The sequence below is a fragment of the Brachyhypopomus gauderio genome, chromosome 8 (genome assembly GCF_052324685.1).
Source record: "Brachyhypopomus gauderio isolate BG-103 chromosome 8, BGAUD_0.2, whole genome shotgun sequence".
Classification (NCBI taxonomy): Eukaryota; Metazoa; Chordata; class Actinopteri; order Gymnotiformes; family Hypopomidae; genus Brachyhypopomus; species Brachyhypopomus gauderio.
The window spans coordinates 24,402,601-24,423,338 of record NC_135218.1 but is presented as its reverse complement, the minus strand read 5'-3'; the positions used below and the strand labels follow the sequence as shown (position 1 = coordinate 24,423,338).

Here is a 20,738-nt window from a genome sequence, read left to right as displayed (position 1 = left end):
AGCACGTTGGAGCGGTCGCCTTGGTCGAGAATATAATATATAGGATAATTTTAGTCACTTGTGTTGGTAAACTTGATTGATGCCTTTTTGTTTATACGCATGGATGTGGTTCTGAAGAAACAGCTGGTCCAGTGTGTCTTTAAATGTCTAGACAGGCCGCACACACGTCAGATCACCTGTCTGGATTTTTATCAGCCTTTAAAACATAGGATTAACTTTGAGAATCAGCTATTTCACGGAGTCCCCAGTATCAGTTAAGCCCATAACATCTTATTCTGAGTTGTAGTAGTTTTCTTACTAATACAGAATGTAATCAAATGACCTTTCTGTCAATCAAATGACCTTTTCTGATCATTATTGGTGTTATAGATCCACAAGTATTAATTTTCTTTTCTACCTTATTAGCACTTTGAAAACATCTTGAAATGCTCTTATTACACAAGGGGATTGTGTGTTTATAAGTTATTTTTGGATTTTATTCATCCTGTGCAATTCTTTCTGATGTGCAAGTTAATTAGGTCATGCTCCAGAAATACCTTGTTGTAGATATGGATGCAAGACTGTCATGGAAGGTTCACACTGATTTTATTTGCAGTAAAGGTACAGAAACATATTCACTTTGAGAGATGGACTGATACCTTTAAGGTTTAATAACCAGGTTGTATTACTGTTTAAATCTTCTGTAATGCAGTGTTGTGCACTACTGTACTACAACATGGCACCACTTTCTCTCATTGAACCCGAGAAGCAAAATGTTTAGACTGCTGTGAATCTGCTACAAGTGAGTCAACATCAACACGTGAGTCAACATTGACATGTGAGTCAACCTCGACACGTGAGTCAACCTCAACACGTGAGTCAACATCAACACTTGAGTCAACATCAACACGTGAGTCAACCTCAACACTTGAGTCAACATCAACACTTGAGTCAACCTCAACACGTGAGTCAACCTCAACACGTGAGTCAACCTCAACAAGTGAGTCAACCTCGACACGTGAGTCACCATCAACACGTGAGTCAACCTCGACACGTGAGTCAACCTCAACACGTGAGTCAACCTCAACACGTGAGTCAACATCAACACGTGAGTCAACATTAACACATTAGTCAACATCAACAAGTGAATCAACATCAACACTTGAGTCAACATCAGCACGTGAGTCAACATCAACACGAGTCAAATTCAACACGTGAGTCAACCTCAACACGTGAGTCAACCTCAACACGTGAGTCAACATCAACACGTGAGTCAACCTCAGCACTTGAGTCAACCTCGACACGTGAGTCAACCTCGACACGTGAGTCAACATTAACACATTAGTCAACATCAACAAGTGAATCAACATCAACACTTGAGTCAACATCAACACGAGTCAAATTCAACACGTGAGTCAAATTCAACACGTGAGTCAACCTCAACACATGAGTCAACCTCAACATGTGAGTCAACCTCAACAAGTGAGTCAACATCAACAAGTGAGTCAACATCAACACGTGAGTCAACATCAGCACGTGAGTCAACATCAACACGTGAGTCAACATCAACTCGAGTCAAATTCAACACGTGAGTCAACCTCAACACGTGAGTCAACCTCCACACGTAAGTCAACATCAACAAGTGAGTCAACATCAACACTTGAGTCAAAATCAACACGTGAGTCAACATCAACACGTGAGTCAACATCAACACGTGAGTCAACATCGACACGTGAGTCAACATCAACAAGTGAGTCAACATCAACACTTGAGTCAACATCAACAAGTGAGTCAACATCAACAAGTGAGTCAACATTAACACATTAGTTAACATCAACAAGTGAGTCAACATTAACAAGTGTGTCAACCTCAACACGTGAGTCAACATTAACACGAGTCAAACTCAACACGTGAGTCAACCTCAACAAGTGAGTCAACATCATCACATGAGTCAACTTCAACACGTGAGTCAACATCAACACGAGTCAAACACGAGTGGAGGTTTTGGGCCAAAATGAAAACGCTGTGTGTGGCGCAAACCCAACACAAATCGTTCCCTGGCGGGCAGCAGCAGTGAAATATGAAGAGTCCACCATCATGTGCAGGGATGTTAATCTACCACAGCGCCTGCGCATGGGTGGTGGAAAATACAAACATCTGCATGCCAACTGTGCATTATAGCTGTCGCTTATCTGCATGTCTCATTTCAGGAACAATCTCCACGATGTAGATTTGTATTCCAAACAAAAGGTGAGCAATTCTACATCCAGGTCTGAAGCCCGATTGAGAATTTGAGGCACAGTTTGAAAACTGAAGCACATCACTGTCATCCTGCCCAAACAATCCAGAACAAACCTGGCAGGACGATTAGACAAAACTTCCCCCCAATGCAGAAGCTGCCAGGAATGGTAGTACTACTCTGAAGCAGAGGGACACTATATAGTAATAGTATAGTAGATCTGATAAAGAATGAATCTGTCTTTAAAATTTAACATTTTGACCATACATGCGCAATCTGGAACAATATTTCTAAGTTTCCTTTGCAATCCAAACGTCTTTTTAAGGGGGTTGAAACATTTTAGAAGGTATTGTAGTTACACTGTAAAATGTGTTGTCAAAGGAGCAAGTCCAGGATGAAGGTCCACACTTCTACTGCCTGGAGGATCTGTGTGGCCTCCTGAGACACTTCAGTGTGATAGCGGTGAACACCAACATACGGACCCTCAGCACATAAATGAACACTTCAGGCTGACCTCCTCTCTCTGTTCAGCCTGGTACATAAAAAAGTGAACCAAAAACTGGAAACTGGTAGAGATGTTTGATTCACTAAGCATCTAGAGGTTACTGGCTCCCGGGTCTAAGGAAAAGATTACGAATAAAAGCCGGTTGTTTCAGGCTTAACCATTCTGCTTGGCATGAAACACGACGGGAACCTGCGTGCATGCTTCTTTCTCCTAGCGACGTAAACACTCCTGTTTTCATTAATCAGCTAGTTTGTAAATTCATAACAGCTCTAATTGTGGACATTATTTTTTAATGAGTTGCTATCAGCAGCAGTCTCGCCGGGTCTCACCGGACAACATTATGCTTACATAATAAGTTCCTTAAGTCGTTAAGGGTCAGAACATTTTTCATTGCTGGACTACAGTGACCCCTAGTGGTCACTGTAGTCGCACACACGACCTCCACACGTTCTCGCTGCAGAAATGCAGAACCTGGTCATCTAGCGCACACAGCCGCCACAGAGACTTTGGTACCGGATCAGATGCGCTGGATTAGGGCTGGAACTTTGAGAGGGGCAACAGTGCAGTTCAATATGCCCTTACATTCAGGTAGTCGCGTAAATGTGGATTTAAATGTACTCAGCCATCAGCTTTTAACTACATCCACAACACACACGTGAAAGGAAAGAGCAGTGCTAATAACTCCACATAGTCAGTGTATTATTAGCAGCACTGCACATCGGGTCATTTTTGAGCTATTTTGAAAACGTCACCCCACATCCTAATAGCTTCGCTGTAAACGTTACCACTTTGTTAACATGTATAAAACTATCAAAACGCAGTTAACATCAGATTAATAGGTATACAAGTCCAGTTATAACACTCTGTCTCTACTGAAGTTGTTTTTTCTTTATCTAAATCATTACATTTCCTCGATTACTATTATATAACGTCTTACTTGACGACTTATGCTGTAGTCGCAATCTAACTGATATATTAATGACCCAGTTTTTAATGTAAATGCAGCCCAAACGCTCCGTGATGATGGGCGGAGATGGTGATGTTGTCAGAGGAACTACAGACCACGGCTGCAGGAACTGGACCAGTGTGTTCACGTTGGCCCGTGAAACCCAACGGAGCAGCTATTAGAAGATCCATGTTTTATAATGATGGAGTGTTGTCGTCCCCCATGTGAGTACACTCTTTATTGTCGAAGTCTTTTTTAATCGAGTTTGTTGTTAAAAAACCGAGACAGGCGACATCTGTAACGCATATTTGACATATAAAAGTAACTCAGTTTATTATAAAGTGATTCACTGGACTTCTTCCCTACTGAGAGTCACAGATGAGTCCGTTTTCTTAACGATTTGGGCTATTAGACTACAGACCAGTGCGGTTCAGTTCTGCCATTTTAAAAAGAGGTTTTATTCAAATAATGATATCTGGAACTGGTACTCTAAGGCATTATCTTAATGTATAACTCATACCGAGATCAACCAGGCAGGTCAATGATTGTTATTGAGGGACCTCAATTGCAACCTGTGAATATCATCGGGGTGAAAAAGTGTGTTTTAATGCATGAAAGGATCAGATCTAAAGAGCTTCTATGAATAGTTTTACAGCAATATACCGTCTTTTCTTGCATATACATAAACTGCTAACGGTTGTTATCGGTGTCATGACGTATTTATTTGGGAATAAATGTAGATTGAACAGTGTGGCGAATACTAGACCAGTCTCGTATCGGAGTGTTCAAAGAGACTGTCTCTTCTGATGAAAGTCTGTCGTTTCCTCCTTCTCCAAGTAAAATTTAGAGTAAAATTCCGCTTTTTAAAACAAGTGATGTAATAATGTTTAAAAGAACCTGTGCTGAAATGCTGCGCTGTTGCATCACATTAAAATGGCAGCGAAACTCTTAACACCAGGCTCAAAAATGTAAAGAAAACATTTTTTTTTTCACTGAAAGGTGCAAAACTGACTGCCAAATGTGGTTTGCCCAGCACAGACACACCTATTTCCCCCGCGCTCAGGTCTGAAAGGGACATTTAGACCAACCATAACTCACAATTTCCTGCCTCAGAAAGCATCGCCTACATATAGTCTCAGACCTTCCTCTAGCACAGATGAAGTGTGACCAGACAGAAGATATTCATTAAATATTTTCCCACAGTGAATGATAAACAACTTTGCCTCATCTATCTGTACAAACGGATCTATTTCCAGACATGACTAATCAAAGCACCACTTCTAATGGAGTTCAGCTTCAGTTCCTAGTTGCTCCATGTGTTGCCCACAGCTAGCATATCCATGAACATAAGTGACTCTGCATCCCGATTGGATGAGTCCTGCAGTGTACATCTCAGCTCATCACTTAGCAGTATATCAGGAGACCAGAGGACACACTGAGCTGAGTATGTAGTGTTCTTAAGTGTCTCAATTGCCAGTGTTTTCAGTACAGGTGTGAAAGGAGAGAGAGCAAGATTTTAACCCTAACCCTAACTCAAACACACTTAACCTTGTGCAGGTATATGCACACACACCCCAAACACACCTAACCTCATGCAGGTATACACACACACACATCCCAAACACACATAACCTCGTGCAGGTATACAAACACACCCCAAACACACCTAATCTCATGCAGGTATACGCACACACACCCCAAACACACCTAACCTCATGCAGGTACACATACACACCCCAAACACACTTAACCTCATGCAGGTATACACACACACACTCCAAACACACCTAACCTTGTGCAGGTATACACACATACACCCCAAACACACCTAACCTCGTGCAGGTATACACACACACCTCAAACACACCTAACCTCATGCAGGTATACACACACCCAGAGGTGTCAAGTAACCAAGTACAAATACTTCATTACCTTACTTAAGTAGACATTTTGGTTATTTATACTTTACTGGAGTAATTATTTTTCAGCTAACTTTTTACTTCAACTCCTTACATTTTCACACCATTATCTGTACTTTCTACTCCTTACATTTTAAAAAATAGCCTCGTTACTGCTATTTCATTTCGACTTGTTTTCATTCCGGCGTGTCATCGTTAAAAAAAAAAAACCCTATCCTTACTTATCGCGCATCCGGGAATTTGAGTGAATTTGATTGTGGTTGGATGAGAAGTATAAACATATAATATTCCGACACCCTATTGGTTTGTACGTGATCCATCGCACCTGCACACGTCACGTCACACTCCATGGAGGACGTAGCAGACGTATGTAGCTTAGTATAAAAATGTATGTGTCAGAGACTCAAGAGAATTTGAGCGAAGTGTCCCAACTAAGCACCAGCGAGGAGGTTGGTGGACAGGAAGACCAACCAACCCTTGTACTAAAGTACATTCATTTTCAATGGGCATATGTGTCCATTCTTCAACATTAACATTTTAATGTTAATGTTGTCATTTAATGTTAATGTTACATTATAGTCATTATGGCTTTTTAGAAGAATGGGGTTTTTGGGGAGGTGGGTTAGTGCACTATAGACCCCTGTGGTGTGACCTAAGCTTTTGTCCTCAATGGCTTCTTTTCCCTTACATTACTTTTACACTGTAAGTAGTTTCGAAAGCAGTTCTTATACACTTTTATTGAGTAAAAAGCTTGAGTTGATACTTCAACTTCTACAGAAGTATTTTTAAACCCTAGAAGTTATACTTCTACCTGAGTAATGAATACTTCTGACACCTTTGCACACACCCCAAACACACCTAATCTTGTGCAGGTATACACACACACCCCAAACACACCTAATCTCGTGCAGGTATACACACACACCCCAAACACACCTAATCTCGTGCAGGTATACACACACACCCCAAACACACCTAACCTCGTGCAGGTATACACACACACCCCAAACACACCTAACCTCGTGCAGGTATACACACACACCCCAAACACACCTAACCTCGTGCAGGTATACACACACACCCCAAACACACCTAACCTCGTTCAGGTATACACACACACCCCAAACACACCCAACCTCGTGCAGGTATACACACCCACCCCAAACACACCTAATCTCGTGCAGGTATACACACACACCCCAAACACACCCAACCTCGTGCAGGTATACACACATACCCCAAACACACCTAATCTCGTGCAGGTATACACACACACCCCAAACACACCTAACCTCGTGCAGGTATACACACACACCCCAAACACACCCAACCTCGTGCAGGTATACACACACACCCCAAACACACCTAATCTCGTGCAGGTATACACACACACCCCAAACGCACCTAACCTCGTGCAGGTATACACACACACCCCAAACACACCTAACCTCGTGCAGGTATACACACCCACCCCAAACACACCCAACCTCGTGCAGGTATACACACACACCCCAAACACACCTAACCTCGTGCAGGTATACACACACACCCCAAACACACCTAACCTCGTGCAGGTATACGCACACACCCCAAACACACCTAACCTCGTGCAGGTATACACACACACCCCAAACACACCTAACCTCGTGCAGGTATACACACACACCTCAAACACACCTAACCTCGTGCAGGTATACACACACACCCCAAACACACCTAACCTCATGCAGGTATACGCATGTAGAATGCAGAAAGACATCCATCCTTTTGTGGATGCCATTGATATTCTTAGTCATGGAAATTATATTTCATATTTAAGATGTTATAGAGCCCCCTTTAATGTACATTTTATGGCTTCATATTTTCAACTGTATATTTTTCTTGTCTTGTCTTTCAAAATTAGATCACTAGAGCATTATAGAGCTCACTGTCAAAATGAGATCTCTTAGAGCCTTGTAGATCTCAATGTCAAAATGAGATCTCCTAGAGAAGGTTCAGATGCAGGTTCAAATGTAGGTTCAGATACAGATTCAAAAGCAGGTTCAGCAATTTGTCTATAGCCTCAATTGATATGCTCAGTTGTGTGATCTTATGTGAAATATGGTATAATTGTTATTTAATGACATATAGTGGTCTTCAATATATAAAATATTACATTAAGAAATATTAAAAATATTACATATTTCCATGTAAAACCATGTATGTATTTCCATACATACGTAAACCGTTTCCATAATAAATACTATAAATAAACGAGTGAAAGTGTACAACAAAGGAACGTATAGATGAAATGCTACATAAAATGATCTAATGCTCTCGTTTCCTGTTTTTAATCTGAGTTTGGACGTGTCTTTTGATTCTCATAAACCCAAAGGAAACATGGATGTGTGTGTGTGTGTGTGTGTGTGTGTGTGTGTGTGTGTGTGTGTGTGTGTGTGTGTGTGTTGAAGTGCCCCCTGATTTCTCAACAGAGGAAAGAATTGAGATTGAAAATCTCAGGATGCATAAGCAAGATCTCCTGGATGACATTCAGGTACTTCAAAGTTTAAAAAGTCCTACAATCTTTACAGTTCTGTGTATCTGTCTATCTGTCTATCTGCCATCCATCCATCCATCCATCCATCCATCCATCCATCCATCCATCCATCCATCTATCTATCTATCTATCTATCTATCTATCTATCTATCTATCTATCTATCTATCTATCTATCTATCTATATTAATGTCACTGTTTAATTATTTGAGCTGGCATTACACTGCTTCCCTGTTAAAATAAGACGGATCTTTCTGGAAATGTGTGACACTGAGTCATGCTGTGCTGAAACTCCTTTTGCAGAAGCTGAAATGGGAGATAGAGAATGTAATGGCTGAAATTCATGACTTTGAGTCTGCCGAGGAGAAGTGAGTGAACTCTGTGACTGCTATGGAAACTAACTGGTGTACACTCATGTCTTTGTCTACGCTGCAAAGGTCTTACAGTAAAACACAATAATTAATTATACATATTCTCTGTCATGCATAGTGTTGTTGTATGGGTAGGCAATTATTGATACATTCAAATTTCAGAAGAATAATTTTTGTGTATTTTTCCTAAATTAACATTACACTGATTCACATTCATTGACATTACACTGACATTGATTAGTTATTTGTCTATGCGGGTATTGTAAATGGTGTCTGGCTGATTTTGAATCATCTGGGATTTACTTCTTTCCTCAAAGTAAAGTACTCGAGAGAGGAAAACAGTTTTCCAGTGGCAAGAAGAAGTTCAACATGGACCCTAAGAAGGTGAGTCCAGCGTGAAGGGACGTCCTACACCAGCGTTACGGTCACTTTTCTGCCATCTGAACTTCTGGAGGTTGTGCTTCAATGCTGTTGTTAAGATTGCAGAGATTACAGTGTTGTCTCTGAGATAAAAGTGGTCGGCCTTCCGCTTTGACTGGGTGTCTCTCATGAAGTCACTGTGATAGGAATGTGAGTTTCAATTGTGATCTGACTTCAGCTCAAACATCAGCTGACAATAACATGACAGAATTTAATGGAAATGCACAGTAAAATAGTAGAACTACAATAGCTACTTCCTAAAGCCACTGGCAATCTTGGTTTAGAAGCAACTCGTGCTTCCCACTGGTCTGGAAAAAGGAGCCATAGAAAGGATTGTGGTCAGAAAAGACAAGCCTATATTTGAAAATGGACTTTCTTGTCATGGAGGGTGGGGGGTGAGTGGTGTGGTGAGGAGAGAGAGAGAGAGAGAGAGAGAGAGAGAGAGAGAGAAACGGAACACCCACCTCTTGCATCTTTTTTTCTTTTCTGTTTTCTACATAAGCGTGTGGGTTTTTCACTCTGAATATCTGCGGTTTTCAGACGATGACATTCACGGCCACCCCGGCTTACGCTAGCAAACAGAGACAAACATCTTTGTCGAACGACGTTTCCATGAAGTAAACACAGCCTGGTCTATATTGTGTTTGTCCTTTTGGACTCAGGGCAACCCTCTTTACAAGAATCTGGAGCTGCTCGGCACCATTAAAACTTTCAGAGGTCTGCTGGTGGGCGGGCCAATTTCGTCGAGTGAAAACACTATTGCTTCTTATTAAGCTCACCTCAGACACCACGGGCGAGGGCTAGACACACCCTCACCCTCTTGCCCTAGTTGCTCAGCAGTAGTTATTCCTCTCCCTAACCCCTGCCCTACTCAGAGGATAACAGTGTAAGAACCTGTGTAGGCCTCTCAATACGCTCAGACAGCGCCCGTCCAAGTGGTCTAAGTGAAACATAGTTCCGCTTTCACAAGCGGAGACTTGCAGTGTGCAGGGGCCAGGCTGTGTTTCACCAGAAGTCAGAATGCCAGGGGAACAGTCATTAATGGCAGAATTAAAGAAGCTTAGCTATAATTTATGGTAGCCTAGGAGGCTCAAACAGCATTTATTCACTACATGACGCAGACATTACCACAGGTACCTACTGTGGCATCCCTCAAAACTACAGTAACACTGCTTATAATGGCATTTTGCAGAAAATGGACACGTTTTTGCAGAAATGACACACAGAATATCACAGTCCATTTGTTGCTAGGTTTCACTGTAGCTTACAAACGTGCGAGGTCAGCAGAGGAAGAGCCCTCTCAAACACCGGGACTCCAGTTTGACGGGTTGGCATCAGGAACTCGCTCGATGTCGCCTGATACCGGATCTGTTAGCAACGGCTAGACGACGGAGTCATGACAACGAGGGGCAGTGAAGAAGTGTCCACTAGAAGGACTTGTACTGGAACTGGAACACACACACACACACACACACACACACACACACACATTCTTTGTTTAACCGTTAGGATAATTGTTTATGAAAGGGAGAGCATGAATAATTACATCAAAACCAGATCAGTCACCAAGAAATTAGAGCCTTTATGTGCAATCAGTTGGTAGTTGTGTTACTTTTTGAAACAGGAAGCACAAATAAGCGCTGAAATAAGTAATCTGTGAGTCAAGCATTACACTTTTAGAGTTTCAGAAACCATGTTAATTTGACCAGTCAAACACCTGTTTTTATTGCAGGGGATAAATTACTTGGTGGAGAATGACCTGTTGGAGAATAATCCTCAGAGTATAGCGGAGTTCCTCTATAAAGAAGAAGGCTTGAATAAGACTGCCATAGGAGACTTCCTGGGAGAGAGGTCTTTAATCTGCTTCTACTTGTCTTTTATTCAGTCCAGTCATCAATAGACCTGAATGGGCTAGAATGACTTTCTATGTAACAAGGTTCCTGGTCAAAAACAAATAGGTTTTGTTTGCTCTTGATCACAAATAGTAAAAAAAAGCCTCGTTAATCTTTATTGTGCTTAGATTTATTGTAGATCTGTATATTCCACTGGTATCATTTTACACAGTGAACATTTCAAATGGAAGTCTGCAAATGTTGTTGTTTGAATGTACTTTAGTTTCTTTGGTAAATTAGTCATGATGAAGATTTTGGACTTTAATGTAGATCCTTATTCAGGGCAAATGGACAACCCCTTGTGTGTATGTTTGACTATGTACGTTGAGTTTGCTGATGTCTGTGGTATGAATAAAGCCTTAAACCTCCACAGAGACGAGATTCATCTGCTGACTCTCAAAGCCTTTGTGGAACTTCATGAATTTTTGGACCTCAACCTTGTCCAGGCACTGAGGTAATGTTTTATGTATGTTATTCAAAAATTAAAAGACAAATATTGATTTGTGTTTTTCAGTCTGTAGAAGCATTTATTATATATGTATTATTACATTTATATTTATTATACATTTATTATATATGTATTATTACATTTATATTTATTATACATTTATTATATATGTATTATTACATTTATATTTATTATACATTTATTATATATGTATTATTACATTTATATTTATTATACATTTATTATATATGTATTATTACATTTATATTTATTATACATTTATTATATATGTATTATTACATTTATATTTATTATACATTTATTATATATGTATTATTACATTTATATTTATTATACATTTATTATATATGTATTATTACATTTATATTTATTATACATTTATTATACATCATTCACCAAGCAGAATAACTCAGGGTTCCACCACTTTTACTTTATGTGTATATTATGGGACACAGAAGTCCAGTGCAGACAGATATGGTGAGGGATTTTCAGCCCAGAACACCAAAATCTCTCTCTCTCTCTCTCTCTCTCTCTCTCTCTCTCTCTCTCTCTCTCTCTCTCTCTCTCTCAGGCAGTTCCTCTGGAGTTTCCGTCTTCCCGGCGAGGCTCAGAAGATCGACCGCATGATGGAGGCTTTCGCCACACGCTACTGCGAGTGCAACGCCGATGTATTCCAGTCCACCGGTGAGCAGGAGACACCCTCTCACACGCCGTCGCTACGGGGATAGCACATCACTACAGGGATAGCACATCGCTAAAGGGATAGCACCTAGCGGCATTCTAGACTGTTTTATGTTGTGCTGGACTTAGCATTACATGTCAAAAACAGAGAAGGTACAAAATTGAACAAATTGTGTTTGCTTTATTTTCAGACACATGTTACATCCTGTCATTTGCGATCATTATGCTGAACACCAGCCTACACAACCCCAACGTGAAGGACAAGACCACACTGGAACGGTTCATCAGCATGAATAGAGGCATCAACAATGGGGAGGATCTACCCAATGAGCTGCTTACGGTGGGAGGAATTAGCCAGACACATGAAGCCATTATAGGTCATGTGACTTTTTTTAAATATAGTAATCAAATACTGTAAGGAACTTTGAGGTTGACTGATAGCTGGGTTAAATAAAAGCTACAGCTTTGAAAGATTTCTTGACAGGCAGACCATTTAAAGAGTAATTTATGAGCCTCAAAGGTCCTAAGCAGACGTTTGGAAGTGTTAGTGTATCATTTAAAAGTTTGAAATGTGATATGCATTGTATCTTCACCTGCTCAACCAACAACTAGCTTTCAGGATTATTAAAGATCTGAAAGTCTTCAAAGAGACTGTAGCAATGATGTCACTGAGGGCCTGAGTAACACTGAAGGTTATATAACGAAACCATTTGCAGGATTAAACGTGGTGTTTCTTCAGCACAGCAGTAAGATTTCACAGTCAAAGATGGTTTCTCCTGTCCCTCAACCAGTCCCGTTTGCTCTAAATTTGGCCTACAGAAGCTGTTTGATAGCATACGGAACGAACCATTCAAAATCCCAGAGGATGATGGGAATGACCTGACGCACACCTTCTTTAACCCAGACAGAGAGGGCTGGCTGCTTAAACTGGGTAATGCACCTCATCTCATAAAAACTACAAAGAGCAGAGTCACAGAAGATGGTGGGAAAACTCTAGGTTTTTGTCGTATGGTTGTAGAATGGTAGAACCCTACAGTAAAGGGACCCTTATGGGCCCTTATTTTTACAAACCCCACAAAGAACCCTTTACAGACCCTTTATAACAGTGTAATATGTATGTATGATCTGTATAAATGTTGTTATATGCGACTGAGAGTTGAGAATATAGCAGTCGGCTCATATGTGGTGGCACACGGGCTTTTCCGCAGGAGGAAGAGTTAAGACGTGGAAGAGAAGGTGGTTTATCCTGACCGACAATTGCCTGTATTACTTCGAATACACCACAGTACGTACATGCAGTCCAAATCACTCAATACGGTCATTAATGAGTTATTTACTGGCACGTTCGTTAACTTAATGCGACAGAGGCATTACTCAGCATCAGGACTGAGAAACTGACCAAGTGTTTCACTTTCAGGACAAAGAACCCAGAGGGATCATTCCTCTGGAGAACCTGTGCGTGAAAGAGATGAACTGCACACGCAAACCCGTAAGTTGAGTGACGGTACACAGCAGCGTGGCCACTGCAGTCCAGGACCTCCCTCTCTTTCTGTTTCCTAGCGCCGTTTCTTCCTTTAACATATAAGGACTGACGCTAAAGTTTTGCTGAGGTGTCCAAACCGTGAAAATCTTCTCACGAGTGCCTCTAAAACGTGACTTAACACTGTATTCAGATGGAATAATGAACAAAGGGGCCCCTGAACGTGAGCGGTGTGACACGCACTAACACAATACGAGCCCTGTTGGTATTACACAGAAAGCAGTAGAAATTCCTGATTGAGGTTTGAATCAGTTCTGCTCCTGAAAGCATAACTGTGATCGGGTGTGTGTGTGTGTGTGTGTGTGTGTGTATGTGTGTGTGAGGGTATGTGGCAATGGTGCTTGGGCCAGTATTTTGTAAGCAGCAGGACTCGTGATTACACAACAATATCATGCCAAAAACACTTGCAATACAAAAATGTGACCTAATGTTGTGTGTTACTTGTTCACAATGGGGTATAAATACATATTTCACATAAATACTGAATGTCTTTTTGATTTAAGGAACAGCAAGTTCATTAAGAAGGCGGACACCACCTTCATCTTACTGTGTGTTTGTGTGTGTGTGTGTGTGTGTGTGTGTGTGTGTGTGTGTAGTACTGCCTAGAACTGTATAACCCAAACAGTAAGGGACAGAAGATAAAGGCGTGTAAAACGGAGACCGACGGCAGAGTGGTGGAGGGGAAACATCAGAGCTACATGATTTGTGCTTCAACAGCAGAGGAGCGAGACAGTTGGATCGAGGCTATCAGGTGTGACACACTCTTCATACGTCCGAGCCTTCATTAGGCTCCAAACCACCCGCTTAAATAAAGCTTGATTAGGGAGACGAGGTGGTTGAGCTTCTGTTTTACATATTAATATAGCATATTTATATACTTTTGGAACAATGGTGAAGGTGAACTGGTTGAAGCTCAACTCTGTTATGAATCATTCCACAGGGCGAGTATCACAAAGGATCCATTTTATGACCTCGTTTCAGTTAGAAAGAAGAAAGTCATCAACTCAGCGCCACAAGACGCACCGCAGTAGAGCACCTAGCACCCATGGGAAATGTAGTTTCTTTCAAGTGATGGCCGCCACAGTCCCACACGTAGTCTGCCCACTCCATGGAAACTCTGACACTTGGAAATTATTCATAAGTTGTCTGCAACCATTTTACGTTGCTCAGTAGTAGTAGTAGCACTTTGTTGTCATTACACGTTGTCACAAGTACAAGGTAACGAAATTTTGTTCCTGTGGGGCCTTGTGTAACACACCGTGAACCCAGAGCGGCCGCAGCATCAAAAGGTGTGATAATTATCACAGATTATTCTCTCGACTGGACAACATAGCACATATTAGCATCAGGCGACAGACAGTCGAGCAGTGAGAGGCGTCTTCATCCAGACAGGAGAAAGACTCATCAGCTTTAACTTGACGAGAGTCTCTGTGTTCTTGCTCATAGCTTGTACACACCACATTAACTTCTGATCCAGATCAACTGCTGTTTTAGATCAACTGCTCTTCTAGAGGCGATCATGTCTGTGTTAGTATTAAAGTCTCCAAAGTGGTGTCTGTATAGCTTTGAGACAGCAGTTTAGGGTAGCCGTGGGTGGGCAAGGGTTTACTAGTATTGCCAGTCGTACAGAATCTTACAGTGTTACGGCAACTGTGGCATTCTGGCTCTTCTGATAGGACACACTGGTGGAAACACAACGCTCCTGTCCTGTGTGTGTCTTGCCCTGTTTCATTCCAAAATGCTCTAATCCACAAGTGCCATCTGTGTCCTGCTACTGCATCATTGGGCCTGGGTTACATCGCTGATGTCACAGATTGTGGGCCAGTCCAATAACTGGGCATGAGTCATAACATTTTTTTTTTTTGTTGTATATATTTATTTATAAGTGCATTTACATGAATTGTCTTTATGTTGTGATGTAGATTGTATGAATTTCCTCATGGTAGTACATAGAATACCTTTTCTATATAATAACCTCTAGGTTACTGATTGATAATGTTTACTAACCAGGAGAACCTCAGGTAAACAACCATGAAATCATTCTTGTATTTGCACTGGTTATTTGACGGGTAAAGAAATTGATTATGTTTTTTTCAAATATTCTTTTCCTTCTGTGGCATTGGTGAAAATATGAGCAAATAAATATGATACATATACCGTAAATATAAATATATATAAACTTATAAATATGGTGTGAGTTATATGATTATTATAAAATTTATGTAGGCTAAATAATTGTGGTAGTAAAGCTGTGTTGTGTCACCGATGACTTTTAAATGCTAGAGATAATGTGTTTGAGTGAGCACTGTCAGGACAGACGCAGTAGTGTACGCTGATAAACACAGATGTCGTTTTGCAGCAAGCCGTGACTGAAGATGGGTGGGTCATGGTCTTTGTTTTTCAAAAAGGGGAAGTTTCACATATGTTCCTATTTCTGTCCCTGACACACACACACACACACACACACACACACACACACACACAAAAACACACTTAGCATTAGCAGTGTTACTTTAGCCGCAACTCAGTCTCTGTTGTTCTCGTGGGAATGTGTATATGTCAGTCTGTTGTTGACCACTATTTGAGACTTTCCCCTAACATTACATAGATTATGCTTAAAACATTGAAATACAGAACTTTAGTCATCACATCATACTTTTTGCTTAGGTTTTTTAAAGGTTCTCCAAAATCAAATTGTATTGCACTGCAAAAAATGAAATACGCTCTGGCTAAAGTCTGATTATTTCTGTACTGCTCTGTGCTGTATCCAGTAGGTAAGGATCGTTTGTTGCTTCTCAAATGAAATAACTATTGACAGAGCAGTGACAGCAGAAATGCTCTATAAAGTGACCTCATCTGATACTAGTGGAAGTAAATATAAGATCCCCATAAGTCATTTCCGCATAACTACAAAGTGAGCCAGAAAATTTGCTGTGTGTTCAAAACGTGCAGAGAGCAATGCCCAATGTTCCACTGAACTTTTGTCACACTGACCAATAACCTAGTTAAAGCATCATCACATCACATCACATCTTGGTTTCAGGTCCTCATTCTAACTGTTCAAGTAGCGGTTGCTGAGGGCCTCTGCTGGTGACATGTGGGAGTGCAAGAGTAATTTAACTTCAGTTCTGAGGGATTATGAAGTGTTTATATCATCAGTTGTGATTTTCACCCCAATCAGGATTTGTCCTCCACATTTACCCATCTGTGCAGTGAGAACACACACACACACACACACACACACACACACACACACACACACATGTACTGGGCAGAGCAGCGCTAGAAATGCAGAATAGGATCCAGTGATGTTTTTCTATCTTTGTGATTTTTCTTATTTATCGCTTTTGAATTATGGTTATGCCAGTTTAAGCATTGTGTAAAATACCATAACCCTTAACCTTCATGTGACATATTTAAACAGCTTTAAGAGCAAAGGTGGGTTCCTTTATTACCCCAGATGCAAATGCAATCTCTAATCAGTGGTTAATAGTTACCTTAATGTGCACAGTTGAATGTAACTAACGCATTTGCGGCTTAACTGTGCTATTATCGCCCTTGCACCTCATTTCCTGTTTCCTGTGATGTCTTTCCTGTGTGACAGTGTTTCAGCAGATCACCTCCTTCAGACGACTCCCTGAACTACCCTGTTCCCCTTTCTGTGCTTAGAGCTGCAACACACTGTGAACACGCACATATACATGCACTCAAACGCACGCACACACATATACAATGTATTAACACACCAATTAACAGAGTCTAGCACGAAACAAAGTCACACACTCAAAGACTGTAACATAAATACTTCAGTGCTTGTATTCCAGATACGTCCAACATACACAGACAAGTAGGTAACCACTAGAGGGCATACAAGCCATGTCTCTGTTTTCACATTATCGCTCAGCAAGAGAAGCAACACGTTCTCTCACCGTCAGTGTTCCATAATACACAAACATTATTTAAAACATCTGTAATCAAACACTGCATACAAAGATAAGCTGTCACTGAGTGCACAGATTACAAACCACTCTGCACACACAGAAATAATGAGGATATGACACAGTAGAAGGGCTTAGGGGAGTCCTGTTGGTGTGGAACATGCCCCAAGCTGCAGTTCTGGTACACTGTACTTTCACATTTGATGTTTGCCCAAGGAAAGGCAACGGCCAGCACTGCTGACTGTTCATGTTGGCCAGACGAGAGTCTAAATCTGAGTCTGTGTCTGTCCTCTCTCCACATAATGCTGTTTATTATTGGGTAATAACTTTGTAGTGCACAGGAGAAGACAACATGGTCAGACCAACAGGTGTAAAAGAAAAAACACAACCAAAAACAAACACACGGCACCCTGTCTGCCATTACACATGAAGTGTGTGGATTGCCAATGTCTTCGACAACTACATGACGTCGTCCTGCAAACAGAGCGATTGCTTTCCATCAACTATTCAGGACACAACACAGGTCTTCCTCGCGTGTTCTTGGGCTTCAGAACCTGTGAAGAGCGAAAGCAAGAAGACAAGCTCGTGACCCATGCCAAACAAATTCTACCTGTGATGAATCACCACAAATAAGCAGGTAATCTGTGAATAATTAGACACACCCTGGTCTTCCTGGCTGCTGGTGGTTTGTTGCCCTGGGCTCTTGTTCTCATTCGGATTCTTGGTCTTTGCTTTTGCAGGTGTCGGTTCTTTTTCGTGCAAATCTTCTATGTGTTGAGTTTGTTTTGCAGCGACATTACTTGGTCTAGGATTCCCGAAAAGGGGCGGGGAGGGGGCGGGGCTACCCTGCTCCATCACTTTTAAAGCCTCTTTGTTACCGGACTCCATATTTTTCAGGTTGGATTTTTTTGGAGTAGCAGATTTCTTCTTAAAGAATGGAGTCCTTTTGTTGCTTTTATTCTGTGTTATATCAGGTGGAATGTTCAGTTGGTCCAGTTTTTCACTGCCACCCGGTGTTGCCGCCCTCTCCGGGCCCTGCGACGATTCTGTGATGTGATTGGTCATTGCAGGAGTACCAGCGGTGGAGGGGGCAGGCTCGTCCTCTAAAACCTTTTTCTTACTGCCTTCTGTCTTTTTTTGTTTGTTTTTTTTCAGGGTCAGCGGTTTCATATCAAACAATCTCGTCTTTTTGCTGCTTTTGCTCAGAGTCTGATCGGGAAGTTTTGAAATGTCCGGGCTCAGATTTTCCGGGTTTCCGCTTCCATCCTGCATCTGCGTCCTGTCCTCGGGAAACGCCTCTGGCGCCATCTTGTCAATGAGGTCCATGGAAGTGGCGTTTCGGTCAATCTCCCCCAGTGCCAGGAGGTATTTTGGGTTGTAGTATTTGTGCGCGGGCACTTTCAGGTCGCCCCTGTCACCCAAGCTGACCTGGAAGCGTGAGGTGTTGGACAGGGTGGGTCGTTTGGGCACCGTAACCCGGGTTAGGGTGTCCGTGTGGGTCCTGCTGATGTTAAACTCCTTAAAGAGGTTGAGCTTGTCTGAGATTGCATAAAGCTCCCTGAAGTCTCGGTCGAATGTGTCCACTATCTGTCCCGACAGCACAGTGATCATGTTCCGGTCCATACGTGACGTTGTCCACGAGTAACTATGGAAGACAAAAGAAAATGTCCACTTAAGAAGACATCAGTTCTACTATGAAGGAGCCGTTCACTCAAATTGTCCTCAAGATGTCCCCTTCTCTCTAGGGTACCTCACTTTCAGCCCAGGAAGTCTGACAACTGAATACTGAACAAGAGCAGCACAGTCCAGAACTCTCTGGATGAAAATGGGAAAACCACAATTTAATGGAAACTTTATTTCTACAGCTGTAAAAACACAGATGAGTTTCTTTCTATTACTGGAGTAATGACAGTGGTGGGGACATTCTACCTACACAAAGCCCAACCATGATGGGTACCTGTAGGATCCAAACGCCACTTTGTCTCCGTCTATGAGCATGTACTTGTTGCACAAGCTCCCAGGGACTCTTCCAAAGGACATGTCAAATCCCACGCCCCTCACCGTCCGTGCACGAATGTTCTACAAAAGGACACAAATGACTTCTTTCATGCAGCTATTTTTTTATCCCAGTCATTAGTACTGATTTCATGACCAGTGTTTACAGCCATGTCAGAACCAAAAGCCAAAGAGAGGATGATGTGTCATATAAACCCCTGAACTCCCCTAAATGTCCAGAACGAGGGATCACGCAGACATGCCAGCGCGCTCTGCTCACCCCGAGATGCCGAGAACTGACACGCAGTCGGCTGCACATGTCCAGGAAGTGCGGGACCCCCTGGATGTCCAGCACGATGTACACGGGCACGTTACGCTTGGACGCCGCGTCCAGCAGATCCTGCAGGATCTGGAGGTCCGTGAGGAGGTCCATCACGATGGCAATGACCTGAAAAGGACACGGACATGAGACGGTGTGGTCAGCGTCTCAAAAACTGATGAGTCACCTTAGCCGCCCATCCGCTCAAGTAAGTGGGCGGACGAGGCTTTCCAGGGTCGTTCAGCGAGGAAGACCATGGAACAGAATGAACACAGAGATAATGAACACAGACATAATGAACACAGACATAATGAACACAGAGATAATGAACACAGAGATAATGAACACAGACATAATGAACACAGACATAATGAACACAGAGATAATGAACACAAAGATAATGAACACAGACATAATGAACACAGACATAATCAACACAGAGATAATGAATACAGAGATAATGAACACAGACATAATGAACACAGACATAATGAATACAGAGATAATGAACACAGACATAATGAACACAGACATAATGAACACAGACATAATCAACACAGAGATAATGAATACAGAGATAATGAACACAGACATAATGAACACAAAGATAATGAACAGATAATGGACACATAGATAATGAACACAGAGATAATGAACACAGAGATAATGAAAACAGACATAATCAACCCTGAGATAATTAACACAGACATAATGAACACAGAGATAATGAACACAGAGATAATGAACAGACATAATCAACACAGAGATAATGAACAGAGAATGGACACATAGATAATGAACACAGAGATAATGAACACAGAGATAATGAAAACAGACATAATCAACCCTGAGATAATTAACACAGACATAATGAACACAGAGATAATGAACACAGAGATAATGAAAACAGACATAATCAACCCTGAGATAATTAACACAGACATAATGAACACAGAGATAATGAACACAGATAATGAACGCAGACATAATG

The 20,738-nt window shown here is 41.6% G+C and overlaps 2 protein-coding genes across 2 annotated transcripts in view; one reads left to right on the top strand and one right to left on the bottom strand.

Annotated features, from left to right (window-relative positions):
• The first annotated feature begins 3,741 nt into the window (after positions 1-3,741).
• On the top strand, positions 3,742-16,146 carry cyth4b (cytohesin 4b). Its single transcript, XM_077015713.1, has 13 exons — positions 3,742-3,893; positions 8,039-8,121; positions 8,426-8,490; positions 8,811-8,877; positions 10,646-10,764; positions 11,179-11,259; positions 11,846-11,958; positions 12,147-12,295; positions 12,775-12,886; positions 13,164-13,240; positions 13,373-13,444; positions 14,092-14,246; positions 14,436-16,146. Exons 1-13 carry the CDS (start codon positions 3,869-3,871, stop codon positions 14,524-14,526), a joined length of 1,209 nt encoding a protein of 402 aa, XP_076871828.1. The 5' UTR covers positions 3,742-3,868; the 3' UTR covers positions 14,527-16,146.
• A 1,140-nt stretch (positions 16,147-17,286) lies between these two features.
• LOC143522053 (protein FAM83F-like) overlaps positions 17,287-20,738 on the bottom strand; it is a 6,438-nt gene continuing 2,986 nt past the window's right edge. The window contains exons 2-5 of the mRNA XM_077015712.1: positions 19,709-19,876; positions 19,391-19,512; positions 18,096-19,078; positions 17,287-17,987 (exon numbers count right to left, since the gene is read on the bottom strand). Of these exons, the coding sequence (XP_076871827.1) occupies positions 17,941-17,987; positions 18,096-19,078; positions 19,391-19,512; positions 19,709-19,876 (1,320 nt within the window). The 3' untranslated portion in view covers positions 17,287-17,940. The remainder of the gene's footprint in view (positions 17,988-18,095; positions 19,079-19,390; positions 19,513-19,708; positions 19,877-20,738) is intronic.